The 23,190-nt window shown below is 46.7% G+C and overlaps 1 protein-coding gene across 1 annotated transcript in view; it reads left to right on the top strand.

The window, feature by feature from the left end:
- The window catches only part of LOC135049928 (transmembrane protease serine 11C-like), a 91,478-nt gene that overhangs the window by 42,643 nt on the left and 25,645 nt on the right, over positions 1-23,190 (top strand). The window contains exon 5 of the mRNA XM_063955953.1: positions 8,155-8,323. Within this exon, the coding sequence (XP_063812023.1) occupies positions 8,155-8,323 (169 nt within the window). The remainder of the gene's footprint in view (positions 1-8,154; positions 8,324-23,190) is intronic.

Genomic DNA, 23,190 nt, shown 5'->3' on the forward strand with positions numbered 1-23,190 from the left:
ATTTTATACAAAATAATCGTGCATAGGAGAACACAAATAGGTTGAACCCGATGGACAATTGTCTTTTTTCAACCTTAGATACTATGTTACTATGTTTGTAACGGGCGAAATTGCATCTGGGTTTAAAGGATACCCCTTTCCCCCTCCCCTATGTGTCATAGGCAAATAGATGTTGCATTCAATTTGCTAATTAAGATCTCTGAATATATAGTTCAACCCATAAACTGGACTTTATTAGTTAAGGGGGTAATTCCAAGTTGATCGCAGCAAGAAATTTTTTAGCAGTTGGGCAAAACCATGTGCACTGCAGGGGAGGCAGATATAACATGTGCAGAGAAAGAGAGATTTGGGTGTGGTGAGTTCAAGCTGCAATCTAAATTGCAACGTAAAAATAAAGCAGCCAGTATTTACCCTGCACAGAAACAAAATAACCCACCCAAATCTAACTGTCTCTGCAAATGTTATATCTGCCCCCCCCCCCCCCCTGCAGTGCACATGGTTTTGCCCAACTGCTAAAAAATTTCCTGCTGCGATCAACTTGGAATTACCCCCTAAGTGTGAATGCATTAATTTAGGCACTTGCTTGTTTTTAATAGACAACCACTGCATGTTACTATACAACCCATTCTATCCCAAGTAGTCTTTTTTTATTTTTTCGTTGGTGCCTTTGTATTTGTTTAAACATTAATGAAACCTAATGGGGCTGATTCAGTGTTGGAAGCAAGAAAAGAAAAGGAGCAACTTATCACCTGGACAAACCATGTTGCAGCAGTGTAAGGGTTCGACATACATTTACTCTTTTTGCATGCTAGGTAAAAACTGCTTGATTTAGCATGCAGCTAACTAAAGGCAGGCACAATGTCGATATTCCAAAATGGTCAGTGTTGTTCAACTTAGCATACGTCTAAGTAGACATGCATGGTTTCATAAATGTCTTTGAAATGTATTGATCGTTCCTCGGCAGTGCCTGGGAGGCGGCTGTTCAGACGTATGGAAATGTACTGTCTTAACCACTTAACTGGCATGATCACATGCGACCGCTCCGCCCCATTGTGTCCCCCAGTTTTTCACAAGGAGATCTTTCTGCAGATATGCATAATATAATATTTTAATATTTCAAAAAAAAACTTTTTAAACTATATTAAATAACAAATAAAGAATAAACACATTTTATGAACGGTTTTGAAGGGAAAAATTGTCAGTTAATTGGTTAAGGGTCAAAACCGTGAACAAAGACTGTGAAATGTTACACAATTAGGGGCCTATTGTCCCCTGGTAATTAAAAATCCAACTCTCCATGAATTGCATTGGTGGATACTACCAGAGCAATTCAGCATTGCTCCGAAGCAGGGCTCAGAAAAGCAGCTATCTCACGATGATTAACACCTGCAGCTGCTAATTAGTAACTTTACACTGCTGTTTCTGACTTGGCAGTGTTTATGCACATGCTTCAACCAAGTTTATGGATGCCCACGGAACGGGCCGAAGTATCTAACTGGATCCCTATTCGCAACCCGGCGCTTGTTCCCATAGAAATCAACACCATCTTTTAGGTTCTTTAGCCCCTACTAATGAATAGGCCTATTACTAAAAACGTGTGTCTAGCTCATTAGTGATAATGTATAGGTCCTTTAATGATTAAAATTCAATTACATTTTTTAAAATATTTTGGAGCAAGTAGAGACTCATTCTCACAGTGATCAATATAGTTTTGTGTTGTGCCACTAGCCCATGTGTACAAGTGAACTACCATTATAGTAATAACTTTTCTACATCCTCTTATGTTTAATCAATATACAACTGTATGACTCAGGCTAGTTATAACAGCTGTGTTCTAGGCGTTTCCTCAACTTTGGTATCCCAGGCCAACTGCCTAGGTTCATTTAATATAGTAGTGCTGGGCTGGCTCAACTTGTGAAAGACAATTTCTTAATCCAACGGGACATCACAATTATCCCAGTCCTGGCCTAATTTTTGAAAGACAATTTCTTAATCCAACTAGACAAAGCAATTATCACAATCACCAATAGATCAGGCACTGACCCCCAAAAATGAATCACCAATATTGCTAATATCTTTTCTGGTTTACTGAATGAAGATCAGTTGCTGTATGTGTTACTCTTGCAATACTTAGCTGTGCGAACTAGAAGAATATTAAATGCTTGATAAAGTCAGGTCTACCAGTAGGATTATATGCACTGCACAGCTGCTGCTCTAAAGATAAAGTGCAACCCCCTGAGCCAGATTAAGGTGCAAGTTTACTAAAGGTCAGTTTAGGATTTTTGGGCAATTTACAGGCAATTTTTCAAAACAACTATTTGATAAAACATACCTCCCAACCAGAGCCGGCCCTATCCAATATGATGCCCTAGGCAAGATTTTGGCTGGTGCCCCCTAGCACCATCGCTAGTTCCGCCTCTGACCCTGCACCCCTTTCCCAGCACCATCACCCCCCACCCCCACCCCCACCCATAGCAGTCCTTTTTTTTCTCCCCAACCCCCTGTAATTTAAATAATAACAGAGTGCACATTCGGCGCACAGCCCAAAAAGGGGTGTGTTTTTGCTGGCAAGGGGCATGGCCACACAATAGTACCCCCAATTCAACTTATGCCTCACAGTAGTGTAACTTTATTCACAATTTATCATGCAATAGTGTCCCTTATTCACATTACATCACACAGTAGTACCACTTTACCTTATGGCCCTCATTCCGAGTTGTTCGCTCGGTAAAAATCTTCGCATCGCAGCGATTTTCCGCTTAATGCGCATGCGCAATGTCCGCACTGCGACTGCGCCAAGTAAATTTGCTATGCACATAGTAATTTTACTCACGGCTTTTTCATCGTTCTGGCGATCGTAATGTGATTGACAGGAAATGGGTGTTACTGGGCGGAAACAGGCCGTTTTATGGGCGTGTGGGAAAAAACGCTACCGTTTCCGGAAAAAACGCAGGTGTGGCCGGAGAAACAGAGGAGTGTCTGGGCGAACGCTGGGAGTGTTTGTGACGTCAAACCAGGAACGACAAGCACTGAACTGATCGCAGATGCCGAGTAAGTCTGAAGCTACTCAGAAACTGCTACGAGGTGTGTAATCGCAATATTGCGAATACTTCGTTCGCAATTTTAAGATGCTAAGATTCACTCCCAGTAGGCGGCGGCTTAGCGTGAGCAACTCTGCTAAAATCGCCTTGCGAGCGAACAACTCGGAATGACCTCCTATATACGCTACTCCTCACAGTAGTCCCCCTCATTCACATAACATCATACTGAATTGCTGTTTATTCACATTACACCACACCATAATGCTCTTTATTCTCATTACACCACACCATATTGCTCCTTATTCACATCACACCACACCATATTGCTCTTTATTCACATTAGACCACACAGTAGTGCCCTTTCTATATGTTACGCCACACAGTAGAGCACCTTATACACATAATGCCACACATTGGTATGCATTTATACACATAATACCACACAGTAATGCCCCTCACACATATGACACACATTATTAATGTCCTTATAAACATAATGCACCTTACACATTATGCCAACCCTTATTAATGCCCTTATACACATAATTTCCCTTACACATATGCTGCACGTTATTAGTGCCCTTATACACATAATGACACACATAATGTCCCTTACACGTATGTTACACATTATTAATGTCCTTATACACATAATGACACATATAGTTCCAGATGTGAGTCAACTGGCACCTCTGCTAATGTCGGGTGCCTATCTTTTATGAAAATGCATCTTATTTGTATTTCTATGTGGCTAGGATGCACAAGCAGCTTCTGCTGATTAAAATGATATGCGGCATGCCTATATACTGTGTGCGACTGTGGCTGTATCTCCATACGAAATGCTACACACAGAATATAGGCATGCCGCATATCATTTTAATCAGCAGAAGCTGCTTGTGCCACCTAGGCATACCAAATGCCCTAGGCAATTGCCTAGTTTGCCTATGCCTAGGGCCGGCTCTGCTCCCAACTATCCCGCAAGCAGCGGGTGAATAGACGTGGCATCTATCTATATCACAGTGTAGGGAGAGCCTTGGGACAGCCCAGTATCTTCCCACAGTGACACGAAAGTATACCTCCCAAGACTATAGAATCAAGAAGAGGGATTCCTGCACGTTCACCCGAAAAGGGGGCATAGTTAAGCCACCGCTCCCAGAAGTGCACTCACGGAAGCAAAAATACGGAGACCAGCCGCAAGAGTTGGAACTAACAGCATTTAAATGGATTTTTGGGACAGTTAGATAGCGATTACCTGCTGTAAACACCCCCAGGAGGCACATCAATGGAATCGAGAAATACATTGCTTCACTAGTAAATTCCAGACACTCGCTATAAGAGAGCTGTAAACATTACTGGTATTACTAATTAACTTTACATTTCACAGCGCTTCACTATATCTGCTTTAGACCAGAATTGGGTTTGCATATTTACTAATGATTGGTTTTAAAAACCGACCATAAAACTACTGCAAACCCGCTCACACAATAGACCTGCCTGTGACAGGTGAGTTAGGAAGAACCACTGTACAGATGACTATGATCTGGGCAGGCATCATTAGGTTTTAATAGTTAGAAAAGGTTCAAATAAAAAAAAATGGGTGCCCTCCCCCTATTTAATAACCAGCCCTGTACCTCTGATTCTGGGCTAGTATGAGAAGCTTGGGGGGAGGGGGGGAGGGATAGCATGGGGATCACCCTTTTTTCCTGTAACCAGAACCACAGCACCAGGCTGAACCATAACAGCATGCCATAACAGCAAACAGACCCAGACTGGTCAGACCAGGACTGGAATTCCTCAGAAGGTAAGGACCCTAATAAAATGTGGTCCCCTCATCCAAGGAACAACGAGCTGTGGTCTGAAAGCCCAGGGCTATTCCCCACACCCCCGGGCGGAGGGTGTGGGGGTTAATGGCAAAAGAATAGTTAATAATATTGTTCTTTCCAGTTGGATTACAGGTCCCAGCAAGCCTGCAACGGCATGAGGGCACGTATGGAGCAACAAGTGACACCTAGCCCGGACATTAAGAGCCAGCTGGCACCTGTAGTCTTCCTGTAAAGAAAATATTAAAATAACCATGACTCGAACACTGCCTTTCATAATCTTTTACCTAAATAAAAACAACCACACATCCCAAATCCCTCAATTTTATATTGATCAAATTCTTGAATGGGCTCCTCTACATTCCAAGTAAGCATCCAATGGTTTTGGTAAAATAACAAACCGCACAGAGCCCCTTGGACAGGCACTGTACACTTTACACAGTGCCAACGCGAAATGACAGGACACTGCCATAGAAATGAATGGGGAATTACAGACTGGCTCACACTCTTAGTCAATTTATTTTTAAAGTAAGTTTCCATGTTTTTATTTATTATTATTATTTATTTATTACCAGTTATTTATGTAGCGCACACATATTCCGCAGCGCTGTACAGAGAATATTTGCCCATTCACATCAGTCCCTGCCCCAGTGGAGCTTACATTCTATATTCCCTACCACATGTACACAGACACATTCACGCTAGTGTTAATTTTGTTGGGAGCCAATTAACCTACCAGTATATTTTTGGATTGTGGGAGGAAACCAGAGTACCCGGAGGAAACCCACGCAAGTACGGGGAGAATATACAAACTCCACACAGTTAGGGACATGGTGGGAATCGAACCCATGACCTCAGTGCTGTGAGGCAGTAATGCTAACCATTACACCATCCGTACTGCCCTACTGCCCTGTTTTCACTATCCACTTTTAGTGGCAGAATATATGATCTGTAAATACGGGTGGCATATTGTTTTTTAGTTATAGACACTGCAGAACAGTTAACAAAAATATGTCAAATTTATAATTGCTGTAATGTTGCACTTACCATTCGAAAACGGGTTGGGTACAGGTGACCGGCGGTCAGCATACTGACGCTGGGATCCTGGCCGACAGCATGCCGACAGGGGGGGCGAGCGCAACGAAGGCACCCTGCCGGTATTCTGGTGGCCAGGATCCCGTCATCGGTATGCTGACTGCTGGGATCCCGACTGCTGGGATCATAACTACATCCCTTCCAAAGCATCTACCATCCTGTTAACAAAACTAATTTTTTCATGAAGGAGAGTTGTGGTGAGATACTGTACTCAGCTTATTCCACAAACTTTATACATGAGTGATGCAAATATTCGCACTGAAGTAATGGGGACATATTTAACAATTATTGAATTTTAGAGTCAATAATTATATTTTCTTATCACTGCTATTTGTGACAATAAGAAATTACAGATCATCATCATGTATAATTAAAAACACATGGAGACAGAGGCTCCAAAAGGAGATCATCCCTGCGATGTGGAAGGGATCGCTTTAATGATCACTTCTCTTTTGGCACCCTACAGCACTACAGTGCATGCGCGATCTACTGGCTACGGGGTGCAGTGGTCATTGAAGAGGAGGATCCCTACAAAACTGACTACCAGTTAGTTTGGCAGTAATTAGCCTACTATAGGCTACAGTGACTAATGCCATCTGAAGATGGTGTTAGCTGCCGGGGCCAAACTGTGAAGCCTTCCAGAGCTTGGTAAATCCAACAGCCTGACAGCCTCTATAGAAACCTGCTTCTTCTGTCGGAAATAGAGGGCATGCAGCAGATATTGGCAATATCTGTTGTGGTCCCTGCGTATTACATTAGGGGGATACTTAATGTTGGCAGTACCCCTGAAAATGGGTGTTTTCAGGGGTTAACCAACTTGCAACCTAAGTGGGACCCTCTAGGGGGAACATGGGCATAGCTATAGTGGATGCAGGGGTTGACACTGCTACAGGATTTAGAGGCTTAGGGGGGCCACTTCAAAATGTTGCTATGGGGCTCACAAAGGTCTGGCTACAGCCCTGAAGGGAACATATATCAAACCTTGGAGAGAGATAAAGTGGAGCAGTTGCGCAAAGTGTCTGTCATTTCAAAGACTGTGCTACAGAAAAGGCAGTTCAAAGCTGATTAATTGCTTTGCACAACTCCTATGCTCTGGGGTATATTCAATTAGGGTCGGATCCATTCCGACATGCATTTGTCGGAATGGATCCGACAACCCCTATTCAATCTCAGCTCAATTCGACTTTTAAAAAGTCGAATTGAGATGAGGGACCCAGAGGAGGAAAGGAGGGGAAGCCGCGGGGAGACCAGCGGGGACAGCCGCGGGCAGACAGAGGAGAGCAGCATTACAGTAGCGCTGCAGGAGGTTGTATCACAGCCACCGGCTCCAGCAAGCGTGACCTCACTTGCTGGAGCCGGGTGGACGCTGCCGTGAGCGGCGCGGCTGTGAGACATCCTGCTGCAGCGCTGTGCTGTAGCGCTTCTCTCCCCTGTATGCCCTGCGGCTGTCCCCCATCTCCCCGCGGCTCCCCCCCCCCCCCCCCCTCCTCCTCTGGGTCCCACGTTTCAGTCCGACATTTTTTTATGTCGGACTGAGATGGTCGGAAACGGTGCCAAATCCTGTCGAATTTGGCTCCGTTTCACTCAAAAGTACGTGAATCGGCAGCTATACCGCCGATTCACGTACTATTCGACAAGTCAAATTCCACGACTTGTCGAATAAAAACTGATGGGACTGAATAGATCAAATCACTATTCGACCTTAAAAAGTCGAAAACTGACGTCTTTTCGACAGACAGAAGTTTTCAACCCTAATTGAATATACCTCTTTATCTCTCTCCCAGACTTGATACATAAGCCTCTGCTACACACCTCCGGAATCCAGGCCCACTGAATGTCTGTCTATCCTTGTGTATAAGCTGGTGCTGACAACCACACCAACATGAAACAAATAATATATAAAGCTGCGTTTGCTGGGAGATGTACAGAACTGGTCAAGGTTTTAAATCTCGTTATTACAATTCTATTAAAAAATAACAAAAATAATAAATAAACAATAAAAATAAAATTGTAAAGTAGTTTTCTACAGTTCCCTCTGTAACGAAAGTAATTGAAGTTCCGACTCCGTGGTGCTGCTCTGCTGTAGACCACCATTGACAATGCGTGCTTTAGCAGGAAAAGTTAAAATGTATATATTGAGCTAAGAAAATTCTTAATTTACTTTTTTACACATGTTTGTTACTCCTCTGCTTCAACAGGTTGTGGTGTTGGAGGTCCTTCAGTATCAAGTAGAATAGTAGGAGGAACAGCAGCAGCTCTGGGTGCATGGCCGTGGCAGGCCAGCCTGAGACTGAACGGCAGACATGTTTGTGGAGCCTCACTGATCAGCAATACCTGGCTTGTGACTGCTGCTCACTGCTTTAGTTCGTAAGTTAATGCATCCATTCTATTCTTACAACTTCCTGTACTGAAATAGTCAAAGATCATTTATATAGTTACACATTATTTGACTCCCCAGAGTCCATTTCTGCAGCTTATAGAACTGTTGTGTCAGAATATATGGGCTTGCCATAATGTCTCTTTAATCCGGGACATATATGATTTACACAGGTTCTGTGGCTGTTTAAATTCAAGTCTGCATTTCACCTGGTTTTAATCAGCCACAGAACTTGTGTAAATCATACGTGTGCCAGATTAAAGGGATATTATGGGAAGCCTAAGAATATAGCTTCTTACAGATGTTTAAAAACTGTTCAAAGATGAAAAAACAGTCTCACTGTAGTTGCATCTTTTACCAACACCGCCAATGTCACTGATAGGGGATGGTTTCAGCAGCCCACCTGTCGGGATGCTGGCGGTCATGTGACCGATGCCGGAATCCCAACAGCATTCAGGAGACCAGTACCGGATCACCCAGATATGGGAAGATGAGTATCGAGAGTACAGCCTTAGGGTTAGGGCCTGGGGGAAGGGGGGGGGTGGGGTGTTAGGGTTAGGCACTAGGTAAGGGGGTTAGCCCTAGCCACCACCTCCCCGAGGGTTAGTATTAGCCGCCACCCCCAGAGGGTTAGCCCTAGCTGACACCCCCTGAGGGTTAGAGTTAGGGCAGGTGACAGAGAGTAAAAATACTTACCCCTCCGATGTTGACATATTCAGTTTCAGGATGCCGCATTCGGACATGTGACCGCTGGCATCCTGACCACCAGCATATCGTATGGATTCCACTGATAGATGTTACAATCCCCACCCCACCAATTTTACCTCTAACCATTTGGCTTATTCAAGCAGGCCAAGATGGCGTCTCTGAAGCTACCTGGGTAAAGATTTTTGACACTGTTTAAATAACCCACCTGTGATCATTCAAATGTTCTAACTGAGGACCCCTCCTAACTCTAGATTAGCTGGAAAAAAAATCTTTCCCTTCAGGCTACTGAATCAGAAAATTCAAATGGATTGAGTCTTACTTACATATAGTTTTTAAAGACAAGTACTCCCAAAGCAATATTAGATTATTTTGGAAAATCATATTAAACATGAGTAAGAAAGAGGTGAGCTACATTATGGGTCGGTCATTCCAAATGTAGCACAAATAGGCATATATTGTACTCACCACTACTGTTAATTGAAATCTGAGTGAAAAAGAGATCAGGTCATGTGTTATGGGCAGGGGTGGATTTAGGTTGCAGGCTGTCCCTAGCCACATTATTGGTCGCCCCCATCATGTCACCACCTTCTTCATGTCTTCATGTCAAGACCAGTCCCAATACCTTCAGAGACGCCAAATAGCCCCATTCTCACCCACCACCACCTCCTGCATCAGAGTTTGCAGCCCATTGTCCAGCCCCGTCAGTTGCAAAGTAAAGAATAAAACAATAAGTTGCAATGACAAAAAATAAATACCTAACCTGGCCTCATCTGCATGCTGTGCCACTCCCCAGCAGGTGCCGCCACTAGGCTCGTGCCTCACGCTCCTAGCGGGAAATCCAACACTGGTTACAGACAGTGGTGGCTACTGGTTATAGACAAGAAGAAATTGACTCTGCACACTTTTTTTTTTCAATATTAATTTTTATTATTTTGTAAGGGGACAAAAGAAAATGGGAGTGGGGTACAGAAGAGAAAAAAGGGGGTAAAAGGTTAGGGGGGGTACACAGACCATTCAACAAAAACATAATTGTACAGAGATTATTAAAAAAATCAACATACATGAAAACCACGTGAGGCCAAATCCATCCAACAGCAATTATATGTTAGTTTGTCAATCAGGTTTCTATATATCGTGGGAGTGTATGGCATCTGACGGGCAGTCATGCCAGTAGGCAGACCACGAATACCAGCGAAGAAGATGGCAGGACGGGGTAGAGGAATAGGCCACTCCTGCTGTTTCAAATTCGCAGGGTGACTGTACTGCCATTGCTATCGCCCTTATATGGGGGATCCCGGGGGAATGCCATTGACGGGCTATTAGGAGTTTGGTGGAGATAAGTATATGGCCCAGGACGAACCGTTCGCCCGGCGATAAGTCGCCATAATAGAGGTAGAGGAGAGCCAGTCTGGGATGGGGAGTTATCTGGCGGCCTAGTACCAATCCTATTAGGTAAAAGACCGAATTCCAAAGCGGGGTAAGCATTGGGCATTCCCAAAAGATATGGAATGAGGTCCCGACATTACCACAGATGCGCCAGCAGAGATTGGATGTGGAGGGTTGCATCGCATGCAAGCGGGATGGGGTGAAATTAGAGATGAGCGGGTTCGGTTTCTCTGAATCCGAACCCGCCCGAACTTCATGTTTTTTTTCACGGGTCCGAGCAGACTCGGATCCTCCCGCCGTGCTCGGTTAACCCGAGCGCGCCCGAACGTCATCATGACGCTGTCGGATTCTCGCGAGACTCGGATTCTATATAAGGAGCCGCGCGTCGTCGCCATTTTCACACGTGCATTGAGATTGATAGGGAGAGGACGTGGCTGGCGTCCTCTCCATTTAGATTAGAAGAGAGAGAGAGAGAGATTGACCTGATTTACTGGAGCTTAGGAGTACTGTAGAAGTGTAGAGAGTGCAGAGTTTACTAGTGACTGACCACAGTGACCACCAGACAGTGCAGTTTTATTTAATATATCCGTTCTCTGCCTGAAAAAAACGATACACACAGTGACTCAGTCACATACCATATCTGTGTGCACTGCTCAGCCCAGTGTGCTGCATCATCTATGTATATATATCTGACTGTGCTCAGCTCACACAGCTTATAATTGTGGGGGAGACTGGGGAGCACTGCAGTGCCAGTTATAGGTTATAGCAGGAGCCAGGAGTACATATTATATTAAAATTAAACAGTGCACACTTTTGCTGCAGGAGTGCCACTGCCAGTGTGACTGACCAGTGACCTAACCACACTGACCACCAGTATAGTTAGTAGTATACTATATTGTGATTGCCTGAAAAAGTTAAACACTCGTCGTGTGACTTCACTTGTGTGGTGTTTTTTTTTTTATTCTATAAAAAACTCATTCTGCTGACAGACAGTGTCCAGCAGGTCCGTCATTATATAATATATACCTGTCCGGCTGCAGTAGTGATATATATATATTTTTTATATCATTATTTATCATCCAGTCGCAGCAGACACAGTACGGTAGTTCACGGCTGTAGCTACCTCTGTGTCGGCACTCGGCAGTCCATCCATAATTGTATACCACCTACCCGTGGTTTTTTTTTCTTTCTTCTTTATACATACATACTACTACATCTCTTTATCAACCAGTCTATATTAGCAGCAGACACAGTACAGTACGGTAGTCCACGGCTGTAGCTACCTCTGTGTCGGCACTCGGCAGTCCGTCCATAATTGTATACCACCTACCCGTGGTTTTTTTTTCTTTCTTCTTTATACATACATACTACTACATCTCTTTATCAACCAGTCTATATTAGCAGCAGACACAGTACAGTACGGTAGTTCACGGCTGTAGCTACCTCTGTGTCGGCACTCGGCAGTCCGTCCATAATTGTATACCACCTACCCGAGGTTTTTTTTTCTTTCTTCTTTATACATACATACTACTACATCTCTTTATCAACCAGTCTATATTAGCAGCAGACACAGTACAGTACGGTAGTCCACGGCTGTAGCTACCTCTGTGTCGGCACTCGGCAGTCCGTCCATAATTGTATACCACCTACCCGTGGTTTTTTTTTCTTTCTTCTTTATACATACATACTACTACATCTCTTTATCAACCAGTCTATATTAGCAGCAGACACAGTACAGTACGGTAGTTCACGGCTGTAGCTACCTCTGTGTCGGCACTCGGCAGTCCGTCCATAATTGTATACCACCTACCCGTGGTTTTTTTTTCTTTCTTCTTTATACATACATACTACTACATCTCTTTATCAACCAGTCTATATTAGCAGCAGACACAGTACAGTACGGTAGTCCACGGCTGTAGCTACCTCTGTGTCGGCACTCGGCAGTCCGTCCATAATTGTATACCACCTACCCGTGGTTTTTTTTTCTTTCTTCTTTATACATACATACTACTACATCTCTTTATCAACCAGTCTATATTAGCAGCAGACACAGTACAGTACGGTAGTTCACGGCTGTAGCTACCTCTGTGTCGGCACTCGGCAGTCCGTCCATAATTGTATACCACCTACCCGTGTTTTTTTTTCTTTCTTCTTTATACATACATACTACTACATCTCTTTATCAACCAGTCTATATTAGCAGCAGACACAGTACAGTACGGTAGTCCACGGCTGTAGCTACCTCTGTGTCGGCACTCGGCAGTCCGTCCATAATTGTATACTAGTATCCATCCATCTCCATTGTTTACCTGAGGTGCCTTTTAGTTGTGCCTATTAAAATATGGAGAACAAAAATGTTGAGGTTCCAAAATTAGGGAAAGATCAAGATCCACTTCCACCTCGTGCTGAAGCTGCTGCCACTAGTCATGGCCGAGACGATGAAATGCCAGCAACGTCGTCTGCCAAGGCCGATGCCCAATGTCATAGTACAGAGCATGTCAAATCCAAAACACCAAATATCAGTAAAAAAAGGACTCCAAAACCTAAAATAAAATTGTCGGAGGAGAAGCGTAAACTTGCCAATATGCCATTTACCACACGGAGTGGCAAGGAACGGCTGAGGCCCTGGCCTATGTTCATGGCTAGTGGTTCAGCTTCACATGAGGATGGAGGCACTCAGCCTCTCGCTAGAAAAATGAAAAGACTCAAGCTGGCAAAAGCAGTAGCACCGCAAAGAACTGTGCGTTCTTCGAAATCCCAAATCCACAAGGAGAGTCCAATTGTGTCGGTTGCGATGCCTGACCTTCCCAACACTGGACGTGAAGAGCATGCGCCTTCCACCATTTGCACGCCCCCTGCAAGTGCTGGAAGGAGCACCCGCAGTCCAGTTCCTGATAGTCAGATTGAAGATGTCAGTGTTGAAGTACACCAGGATGAGGAGGATATGGGTGTTGCTGGCGCTGGGGAGGAAATTGACCAGGAGGATTCTGATGGTGAGGTGGTTTGTTTAAGTCAGGCACCCGGGGAGACACCTGTTGTCCGTGGGAGGAATATGGCCGTTGACATGCCTGGTGAAAATACCAAAAAAATCAGCTCTTCGGTGTGGAGGTATTTCAACAGAAATGTGGACAACAGGTGTCAAGCCGTGTGTTCCCTTTGTCAAGCTGTAATAAGTAGGGGTAAGGACGTTAACCACCTCGGAACATCCTCCCTTATACGTCACCTGCAGCGCATTCATAATAAGTCAGTGACAAGTTCAAAAACTTTGGGTGACAGCGGAAGCAGTCCACTGACCAGTAAATCCCTTCCTCTTGTAACCAAGCTCACGCAAACCACCCCACCAACTCCCTCAGTGTCAATTTCCTCCTTCCCCAGGAATGCCAATAGTCCTGCAGGCCATGTCACTGGCAATTCTGATGATTCCTCTCCTGCCTGGGATTCCTCCGATGCATCCTTGCGTGTAACGCCTACTGCTGCTGGCGCTGCTGTTGTTGCTGCTGGGAGTCGATGGTCATCCCAGAGGGGAAGTCGTAAGACCACTTTTACTACTTCCACCAAGCAATTGACTGTCCAACAGTCCTTTGCGAGGAAGATGAAATATCACAGCAGTCATCCTACTGCAAAGCGGATAACTGAGGCCTTGGCATCCTGGGTGGTGAGAAACGTGGTTCCGGTATCCATCATTACTGCAGAGCCAACTAGAGACTTGTTGGAGGTACTGTGTCCCCGGTACCAAATACCATCTAGGTTCCATTTCTCTAGGCAGGCGATACCGAAAATGTACACAGACCTCAGAAAAAGAGTCACCAGTGTCCTAAAAAATGCAGCTGTACCCAATGTCCACTTAACCACGGACATGTGGACAAGTGGAGCAGGGCAGGGTCAGGACTATATGACTGTGACAGCCCACTGGGTAGATGTATGGACTCCCGCTGCAAGAACAGCAGCGGCGGCACCAGTAGCAGCATCTCGCAAACGCCAACTCTTTCCTAGGCAGGCTACGCTTTGTATCACCGCTTTCCAGAATACGCACACAGCTGAAAACCTCTTACGGCAACTGAGGAAGATCATCGCGGAATGGCTTACCCCAATTGGACTCTCCTGTGGATTTGTGGCATCGGACAACGCCAGCAATATTGTGTGTGCATTAAATATGGGCAAATTCCAGCACGTCCCATGTTTTGCACATACCTTGAATTTGGTGGTGCAGAATTATTTAAAAAACGACAGGGGCGTGCAAGAGATGCTGTCGGTGGCCAGAAGAATTGCGGGACACTTTCGGCGTACAGGCACCACGTACAGAAGACTGGAGCACCACCAAAAACTACTGAACCTGCCCTGCCATCATCTGAAGCAAGAAGTGGTAACGAGGTGGAATTCAACCCTCTATATGCTTCAGAGGTTGGAGGAGCAGCAAAAGGCCATTCAAGCCTATACAATTGAGCACGATATAGGAGGTGGAATGCACCTGTCTCAAGCGCAGTGGAGAATGATTTCAACGTTGTGCAAGGTTCTGCTGCCCTTTGAACTTGCCACACGTGAAGTCAGTTCAGACACTGCCAGCCTGAGTCAGGTCATTCCCCTCATCAGGCTTTTGCAGAAGAAGCTGGAGACATTGAAGGAGGAGCTAACACGGAGCGATTCCGCTAGGCATGTGGGACTTGTGGATGGAGCCCTTAATTCGCTTAACAAGGATTCACGGGTGGTCAATCTGTTGAAATCAGAGCACTACATTTTGGCCACCATGCTCGATCCTAGATTTAAAGCCTACCTTGGATCTCTCTTTCCGGCAGACACAAGTCTGCTGGGGTTGAAAGACCTGCTGGTGAGAAAATTGTCAAGTCAAGCGGAACGCGACCTGTCAACATCTCCTCCTTCACATTCTCCCGCAACTGGAGGTGCGAGGAAAAGGCTCAGAATTCCGAGCCCACCCGCTGGCGGTGATGCAGGGCAGTCTGGAGCGACTGCTGATGCTGACATCTGGTCCGGACTGAAGGACCTGACAACGATTACGGACATGTCGTCTACTGTCACTGCATATGATTCTCTCACCATTGAAAGAATGGTGGAGGATTATATGAGTGACCGCATCCAAGTAGGCACGTCACACAGTCCATACTTATACTGGCAGGAAAAAGAGGCAATTTGGAGGCCCTTGCACAAACTGGCTTTATTCTACCTAAGTTGCCCTCCCACAAGTGTGTACTCCGAAAGAGTGTTTAGTGCCGCCGCTCACCTTGTCAGCAATCGGCGTACGAGGTTACATCCAGAAAATGTGGAGAAGATGATGTTCATTAAAATGAATTATAATCAATTCCTCCGCGGAGACATTGACCAGCAGCAATTGCCTCCACAAAGTACACAGGGAGCTGAGATGGTGGATTCCAGTGGGGACGAATTGATAATCTGTGAGGAGGGGGATGTACACGGTGATATATCGGAGGATGATGATGAGGTGGACATCTTGCCTCTGTAGAGCCAGTTTGTGCAAGGAGAGATTAATTGCTTCTTTTTTGGGGGGGGTCCAAACCAACCCGTCATATCAGTCACAGTCGTGTGGCAGACCCTGTCACTGAAATGATGGGTTGGTTAAAGTGTGCATGTCCTGTTTTGTTTATACAACATAAGGGTGGGTGGGAGGGCCCAAGGACAATTCCATCTTGCACCTCTTTTTTCTTTTATTTTTCTTTGCGTCATGTGCTGTTTGGGGAGGGTTTTTTGGAAGGGACATCCTGCGTGACACTGCAGTGCCACTCCTAAATGGGCCCGGTGTTTGTGTCGGCCACTAGGGTCGCTTATCTTACTCACACAGTCAGCTACCTCATTGCACCTCTTTTTTTCTTTGCGTCATGTGCTGTTTGGGGAGGGTTTTTTGGAAGGGCCATCCTGCGTGACACTGCAGTGCCACTCCTAGATGGGCCCGGTGTTTGTGTCGGCCACTAGGGTCGCTAATCTTACTCACACAGCTACCTTATTGCGCCTCTTTTTTTCTTTGCGTCATGTGCTGTTTGGGGAGGGTTTTTTGGAAGGGACATCCTGCGTGACACTGCAGTGCCACTCCTAAATGGGCCCGGTGTTTGTGTCGGCCACTACGGTCGCTAATCTTACTCACACAGCTACCTCATTGCGCCTCTTTTTTTCTTTGCGTCATGTGCTGTTTGGGGAGGGTTTTTTGGAAGGGACATCCTGCGTGACACTGCAGTGCCACTCCTAGATGGGCCCGGTGTTTGTGTCGGCCACTAGGGTCGCTAATCTTACTCACACAGCTACCTCATTGCGCCTCTTTTTTTCTTTGCGTCATGTGCTGTTTGGGGAGGTTTTTTTGGAAGGGACATCCTGCGTGACACTGCAGTGCCACTCCTAAATGGGCCCGGTGTTTGTGTCGGCCACTACGGTCGCTAATCTTACTCACACAGCTACCTCATTGCGCCTCTTTTTTTCTTTGCGTCATGTGCTGTTTGGGGAGGGTTTTTTGGAAGGGACATCCTACGTGACACTGCAGTGCCACTCCTAGATGGGCCCGGTGTTTGTGTCGGCCACTAGGGTCGCTAATCTTACTCACACAGCTACCTCATTGCGCCTCTTTTTTTCTTTGCGTCATGTGCTGTTTGGGGAGGGTTTTTTGGAAGGGACATCCTGCGTGACACTGCAGTGCCACTCCTAAATGGGCCCGGTGTTTGTGTCGGCCACTAGGGTCGCTAATCTTACTCACACAGCTACCTCATTGCGCCTCTTTTTTTCTTTGCGTCATGTGCTGTTTGGGGAGGGTTTTTTGGAAGGGACATCCTGCGTGACACTGCAGTGCCACTCCTAGATGGGCCAGGTGTTTGTGTCGGCCACTAGGGTCGCTTAGCTTAGTCATCCAGCGACCTCGGTGCAAATTTTAGGACTAAAAATAATATTGTGAGGTGTGAGGTATTCAGAATAGACTGAAAATGAGTGGAAATTATGGTTTTTGAGGTTAATAATAATATGGGATCAAAATGACCCCCAAATTCTATGATTTAAGCTGTTTTTTAGGGTTTTTTGAAAAAAAACACCCGAATCCAAAACACACCCGAATCCGACAAAAAAAATTCGGTGAGGTTTTGCCAAAACGCGGTCGAACCCAAAACACGGCCGCGGAACCGAACCCAAAACCAAAACACAAAACCCGAAAAATTTCAGGCGCTCATCACTAGGTGAAATATAAACGATGGAGGAGCTTATAAAATAGTTCTATATGTGATATACATTTAGATACTGTACAGCAGGTTCGGAAAATCATCTCCCATTCCTCCTCCGAGACGGAACATCTAAGATCCGCCTCCCATTTCAATTGAAAGGGGACTTTCTGTAGTGGCTGGGGATTGATAATGTAGTTATACCATTTAGTGATGCTTCCCCTACCCTCCCTGGTATCCAGGAAACTCTGGATAAGCTTAGGTAATGAGGATAAGGTGGACTCTGCACACATTTTTATGCTTCCTGAACATTCTCGCTGTAATAAAAATAGAGAACACATGCAATATAGGGGCAGATTTAATTTATCCGTCTATTACGGTAATATGGGGGGAGGAAAGGGATGGGGGAAACTTGAGCACAGGTGGTGAGATATAATATACAGCTGAATGAATTGGAAAAACCACAATAGTTTGAAATTACGTCCTTCACTGAAGGGTACTATAACAATAACTCATGTGGAGGTGCACCCCTGAAAGTAAGCAATAGTGTACCAAAAAAGAAGAAAAAGAGACTCTCGTTTTTTGGGGGGCACTCATTGAAAGATATTACATAAAATATTACTTTTATTGATTATCATTTAAAAAAAATTGCCACAAACCAAGACTAGGACATGAACATGTACACATAAATACCAGAATTCACAAAAAACAAAAAACAACAAAAAAACCACGCCTAAATTTACGCGTGGTATGAACACACTGTGGGGAGATACACGTGACCTGGTCAGGGTCAATGTTATTGATCCTGACAATAGTTCCTGCAATAATAAGCATTGACAGTCCCCTAACAAGAGGAGACAAATTGTAGAATGATATAGTCGGCTGAAACAAGAAGCGGTAGCCCTATAGATAGATTTACCATAAATTTCAGCCTGTTGTAATGGATGCTACTGGCGTAGAAAATAAGTAACAATAACAGTGTTGATTAGTATGTGTCCAAACTTCATAGCACATACAATCTCCCCATCGATTGCATATCATATGTTCCCTTAGAGAGGTAGTAGCGAAATAATCTAATAATTATTCAAGATCTAGGATATAGATCTCCATAATATGAGTAAAAACTGATCCTGTAATTGTCTTAGTGCAAATACTATTGATTTTCTCAGTGCAGTGTACCGGTAAGCCTATTATTAGTAGAATTGGTAATTTCTTGGTAAAAAATGTCCACTATATATAACACCCTGATCCGCGTCTCAGTTATTGGCAGGTTATTGCTGATTGAATTTGTTGTCTGGACAGAAATATCTAGTATGCCTCAAGAACACACTGTAGCAATAAATGTATCAATCTTGCTCCTCATATGTAACCATCATATTGATATTCAGAAATCAGTATAACTGTCACATGCCAGGGGCAGCGGCCGCCGCGCTTACCTCTGCGTGTCCGCTGGTCCTCCTGGCGGTCCCAGCCTCCGGTGGTCGCTGGGTCCCGGCATCTGGTGGCGCTGCTCCCGGCGGTTCCCCGGAGCGTGGGCGCCGCCATTGCGCCCGGCTGTCACGTGGGTGGTGAGCGGGTGATGTCGCTGGCTCCCCTCCACCAATCGGAGGAAGGCGGGGAATTCAAAGGTGGACGCCGGACGGAGCTTGGCGCCTGAGTATCGTCTCTCCTTAGTGAAAGACTCTAGTGCTCCCTTTGTGCAAGCGTGTTCCATCTCACAGTCTCCAGTGTTCCCAGCATTCAGCGTGTCCTCCGTCTCACAGTCTCCAGTGTTCCCAGCATTCAGCGTGTCCTCCGTCTCACAGTCTCCAGTGTTCCCAGCATTCAGCGTGTTCTCCGTCTCACAGTCTCCAGTGTTCCCAGCATTCAGCGTGTTCTCCGTCTCACAGTCTCCAGTGTTTCCAGCATTCAGCGTGTTCCTCTGTCACACAGTCGCCAGTGCTTTCAGCATCGCTCACAAATTTCTCACCACTCAGTGTGCTTCAGCATCGCTACAGGGATTCTTTGGCATATCTCACAGTAACCACCAGCACCGTTCTCAAGTCCTGTCTTTCAGGCGGATTCCAGTATGAAGAAAACCTATATTCGGCCATCTCTACTTCGGCCCAGCTGTGGTTCCCCTTCCCGGTCACCGGAAGAACCCCCGAGTTCACAACACTCTCAACCCAGGTCAGTGATAGTATACTGAGGCCACATGGACCCGGGGGATCGGAACACAGAGTCGAGCGCCATCCAAAATTTGGCTTCCCGAGTTCAGAGTCAGGAGGCGACACAGGGCCAGGTGATGCAGTATCTCCAGGAATTGTCCGGTCGATTGGATCAAATTCAAGCATCTTTAGCTTCGGTAATTCCGGTTCCAGTTCCCGTAACCACTCCAGTTGCCGTTTCCAGTAATGTCCAACCTTCGGCCGGTACCAGGTCACGCCTTCAGCTTCCTACTCCTTCCCGCTATAATGGGAATCCAAAGAATTGCCGCGGTTTTCTAAACCAGTGCGAGGTGCACTTTGAACTTCTTTCACACAATTTCGCCACGGATCGATCTAAAGTGGCTTATATTATTTCCTTGCTAGAAGGTTCAGCGTTGGATTGGGTGTCTCCGTTATGGGAACGATCTGATCCATTGGTTTCCAATTACACCAATTTCATCACGTCCTTCCGAAGAATCTTCGACGAGCCCGGCAGGGCAACCGCCGCTTCCTCTGATTTGCTTCGTGTTTGTCAAGGCTCCCGTTCTGTGGGGCAGTACGTTGTTCATTTCCAGACCATTGCCTCAGAACTACGCTGGAATAATGACGCTCTCAGGGCCGCCTTTTAGAACGGGCTCTCTGACCGCCTGAAAGACGAGCTGGTCACTAGGGATCTGCCGGATCCACTAGAAGAGTTGATCTCACTCTGCGTCAAGGTGGACCTCCGCATGCAGGAGCGTGGTGGTGAACGTAGTCGTCGGATCGGTCCAGGTTTCGGCTTCCTCCTCCTAGGCAAGCGGTTGTACCATGTCCGGACGAGCCCATGCAAATTAACCGATCTCGACTGTCTCCGGAGGAACGACAGCGCCGTTGTGAGGGTAAACTGTGCCTGTACTGTGAAGCCGCAGATCACTTTATCAAGTTCTGTAAATCCCGTCCGGGAAACGGGCAGGCCTAGCTTGTTCTGGAGGAGTCAAGTTGGGGGTCACGACCAAATCTTCTCCGACTGTGGATTGTCTACTCTACGTGTCTCTGTTTTCTGAGTCAGTTGCCAAACCTCTTAATGCCCTACTGGACTCTGGGGCTGCAGGGAATTATGTTTCTCTTTCTTGTGTTCAGAGGCTGGGTTTAGAGCTGCAGTCTATCAAAAGACCTATTACGCTGACTGCTATCAACGGTACCAAAATAACCAATGGTCTTATTACAAGTCGTACAAAGCCCATCAAGCTACAGGTCGGAGCTCTACATCAAGAGCGTTTAGTGTTCCTAGTGATTCCGGAGATGCCCCACAATCTTGTCCTGGGGTTGCCTTGGCTCAAAATTCATAACCCTCACGTCGACTGGAAGTCGTCGCAAATATTGTCCTGGGCTCGTTTTGTCACTCTAGTTGCATCACACCCATTTATCCGCTCCGTGCACCTTCCAGGTCGGATGAAGAACTCATTCCGAAGATCTATCGGGAGTTCGCAGATGTCTTCTCTGAACAGGCGGCTGATCAGTTACCACCCCATAGACCCTGGGACTGTCCCATTGAGCTTATCCCAGGGAAGATGCCACCCCGGGGGCGCACGTATCCCTTGTCACTACCTGAGACCCAGGCTATGTCGGAATATATTAAGTCTAATCTGCTTAAAGGATTCATCCGTCCCTCTACCTCCCCGGCTGGAGCGGGTTTCTTCTTCGTGAAGAAGAAGGATGGGGGATTAAGACCATGTATCGATTATCGTGGTTTAAACAATATCACCATTAAGAATAAATATCCCTTGCCACTAATCACGGAGCTATTTGACAGGGTTCGTGGAGCCCATGTTTTTACGAAGCTCGACTTGAGAGGAGCCTATAATTTTATACGCATTTGACAGGGGGATGAATGGAAGACTGCCTTCAATACCAGGGATGGGCATTACGAATATCTGGTAATGCCGTTCGGTCTCAGTAATGCTCCTGCCGTTTTCCAGGGATTCGTAAACGAAGTCTTCCGAGATATGTTATATCAAAGCGGCTGAGGAAGCCGGAAAGCGAAACAGCTGTCTGAGGCTCAGTGCAGTGCAGCCGGAGCCGTACACCCTGACATCCACGCGTACTCTCAGGTACTTTTCATTTCGAGTGACAGCCGGCGGGACCGCATGGTGGGTAACGGGTCCTGCAATACCTTGCGGCATCAGGACCGTTACTACCATTAGGGTCCCAGCACTGTCACCTAACTACTTTCTTCCAGGCACTATAGGCGTAAGGAAGGTACCGCTCACCTGGCATCAATGTATACACATATGCAAGGAAGCAGCATACATTCAAAAGGGGATTGGTGCTCTTTATTTTCATCTTATTGATACATTGGGGTATATGCAATAGCGGGCGAAATCGCGGCAATTATCGCCGTTTTTTCAATTCGACCAAATTCGCCAGGTGAATTCCGGAAGGTGGCTTCCGGAATTCACCATATGCAATGAAAAACGGATTCGCCAGAGTCGCGGGCGAAAATCGGCCGATTTTGCGGATTTTACCGCGATTTTAAAAAACGGGAAAAAACGGGGAAAAACCCGAAAAAAAAATGGCGTGGGGTCCCCCTGTAGAGATGTGCCCTGTGGGCACATCTGTGGTGGTGTCCCTAGCTGGGGACAGCGCTGGGGCAGCTTGTCTGTCCCCAGCGCTGGGTGCGTGGCGGCGGGTGTCCGGTGCAGGGATTACCCTTTTCCCTGCACCGGACCAGAGGCTTTTGAATCTTGGCGCCCTCCGGGAGCCAATCGCGGCTCCCGGAGCGGCAGCCAATCAGAGAGGGACGCGGCGAGCCAATCGGCGCTCGCCGCGTCATAGGCCCCGCCCCCGGCGTCTGATGTCAGACGCCGGGCGGGAGCCGAAGGGACCGCGCGCGCGGAAGAGCGCGAAGAAAGAAGACGGGCGGGAGCAGCGGAGATCGTCGGCGCGCAGGAGCGCAGAAGATAGTCCGGCGCGGAGGAGAAGACGACGGCCGTGGGAAGAAGAGCTCCGGTGGCCGCTGAAGAGGCCGGAAGACGTCGGGCTCCGGGAAGATGTCCAGCGGCGGCTGGACGCGGCGAAGAGACGGCGGCGCCGCTGGCCAGGACGGGCCAGCGGCAGAAGAATGCATCCAGGCCGAGAAGGCTGCAGTGGTGGGAAGCAATTGAGCTGTGCAGTTCCCCACTGCAGCCTTCTCCACCGCAGGTAGGCCCTTCTAAGGTGCCCCCTTCTCTCCTCCCTAGACCACCGGGTGTTCGGGCATTAGGCCCGTGGGCAGAGTCAGGCCCTCTCGGCCTGTGGGCATTCAGTCGGGCCCTCCCGGCCCGTGGGCACAAGCGTGGTCGGCTCTCTGGGTCCAAGGCCACGTGCAGCCGGGGTTCCACCCGGCCCGTGGCCCAAGTACCCAGACCCGACCACATTGATAGGGGGTTTGGGCAT

This window comes from Pseudophryne corroboree, chromosome 1 (genome assembly GCF_028390025.1).
Source record: "Pseudophryne corroboree isolate aPseCor3 chromosome 1, aPseCor3.hap2, whole genome shotgun sequence".
In the NCBI taxonomy this organism is placed as follows: Eukaryota; Metazoa; Chordata; class Amphibia; order Anura; family Myobatrachidae; genus Pseudophryne; species Pseudophryne corroboree.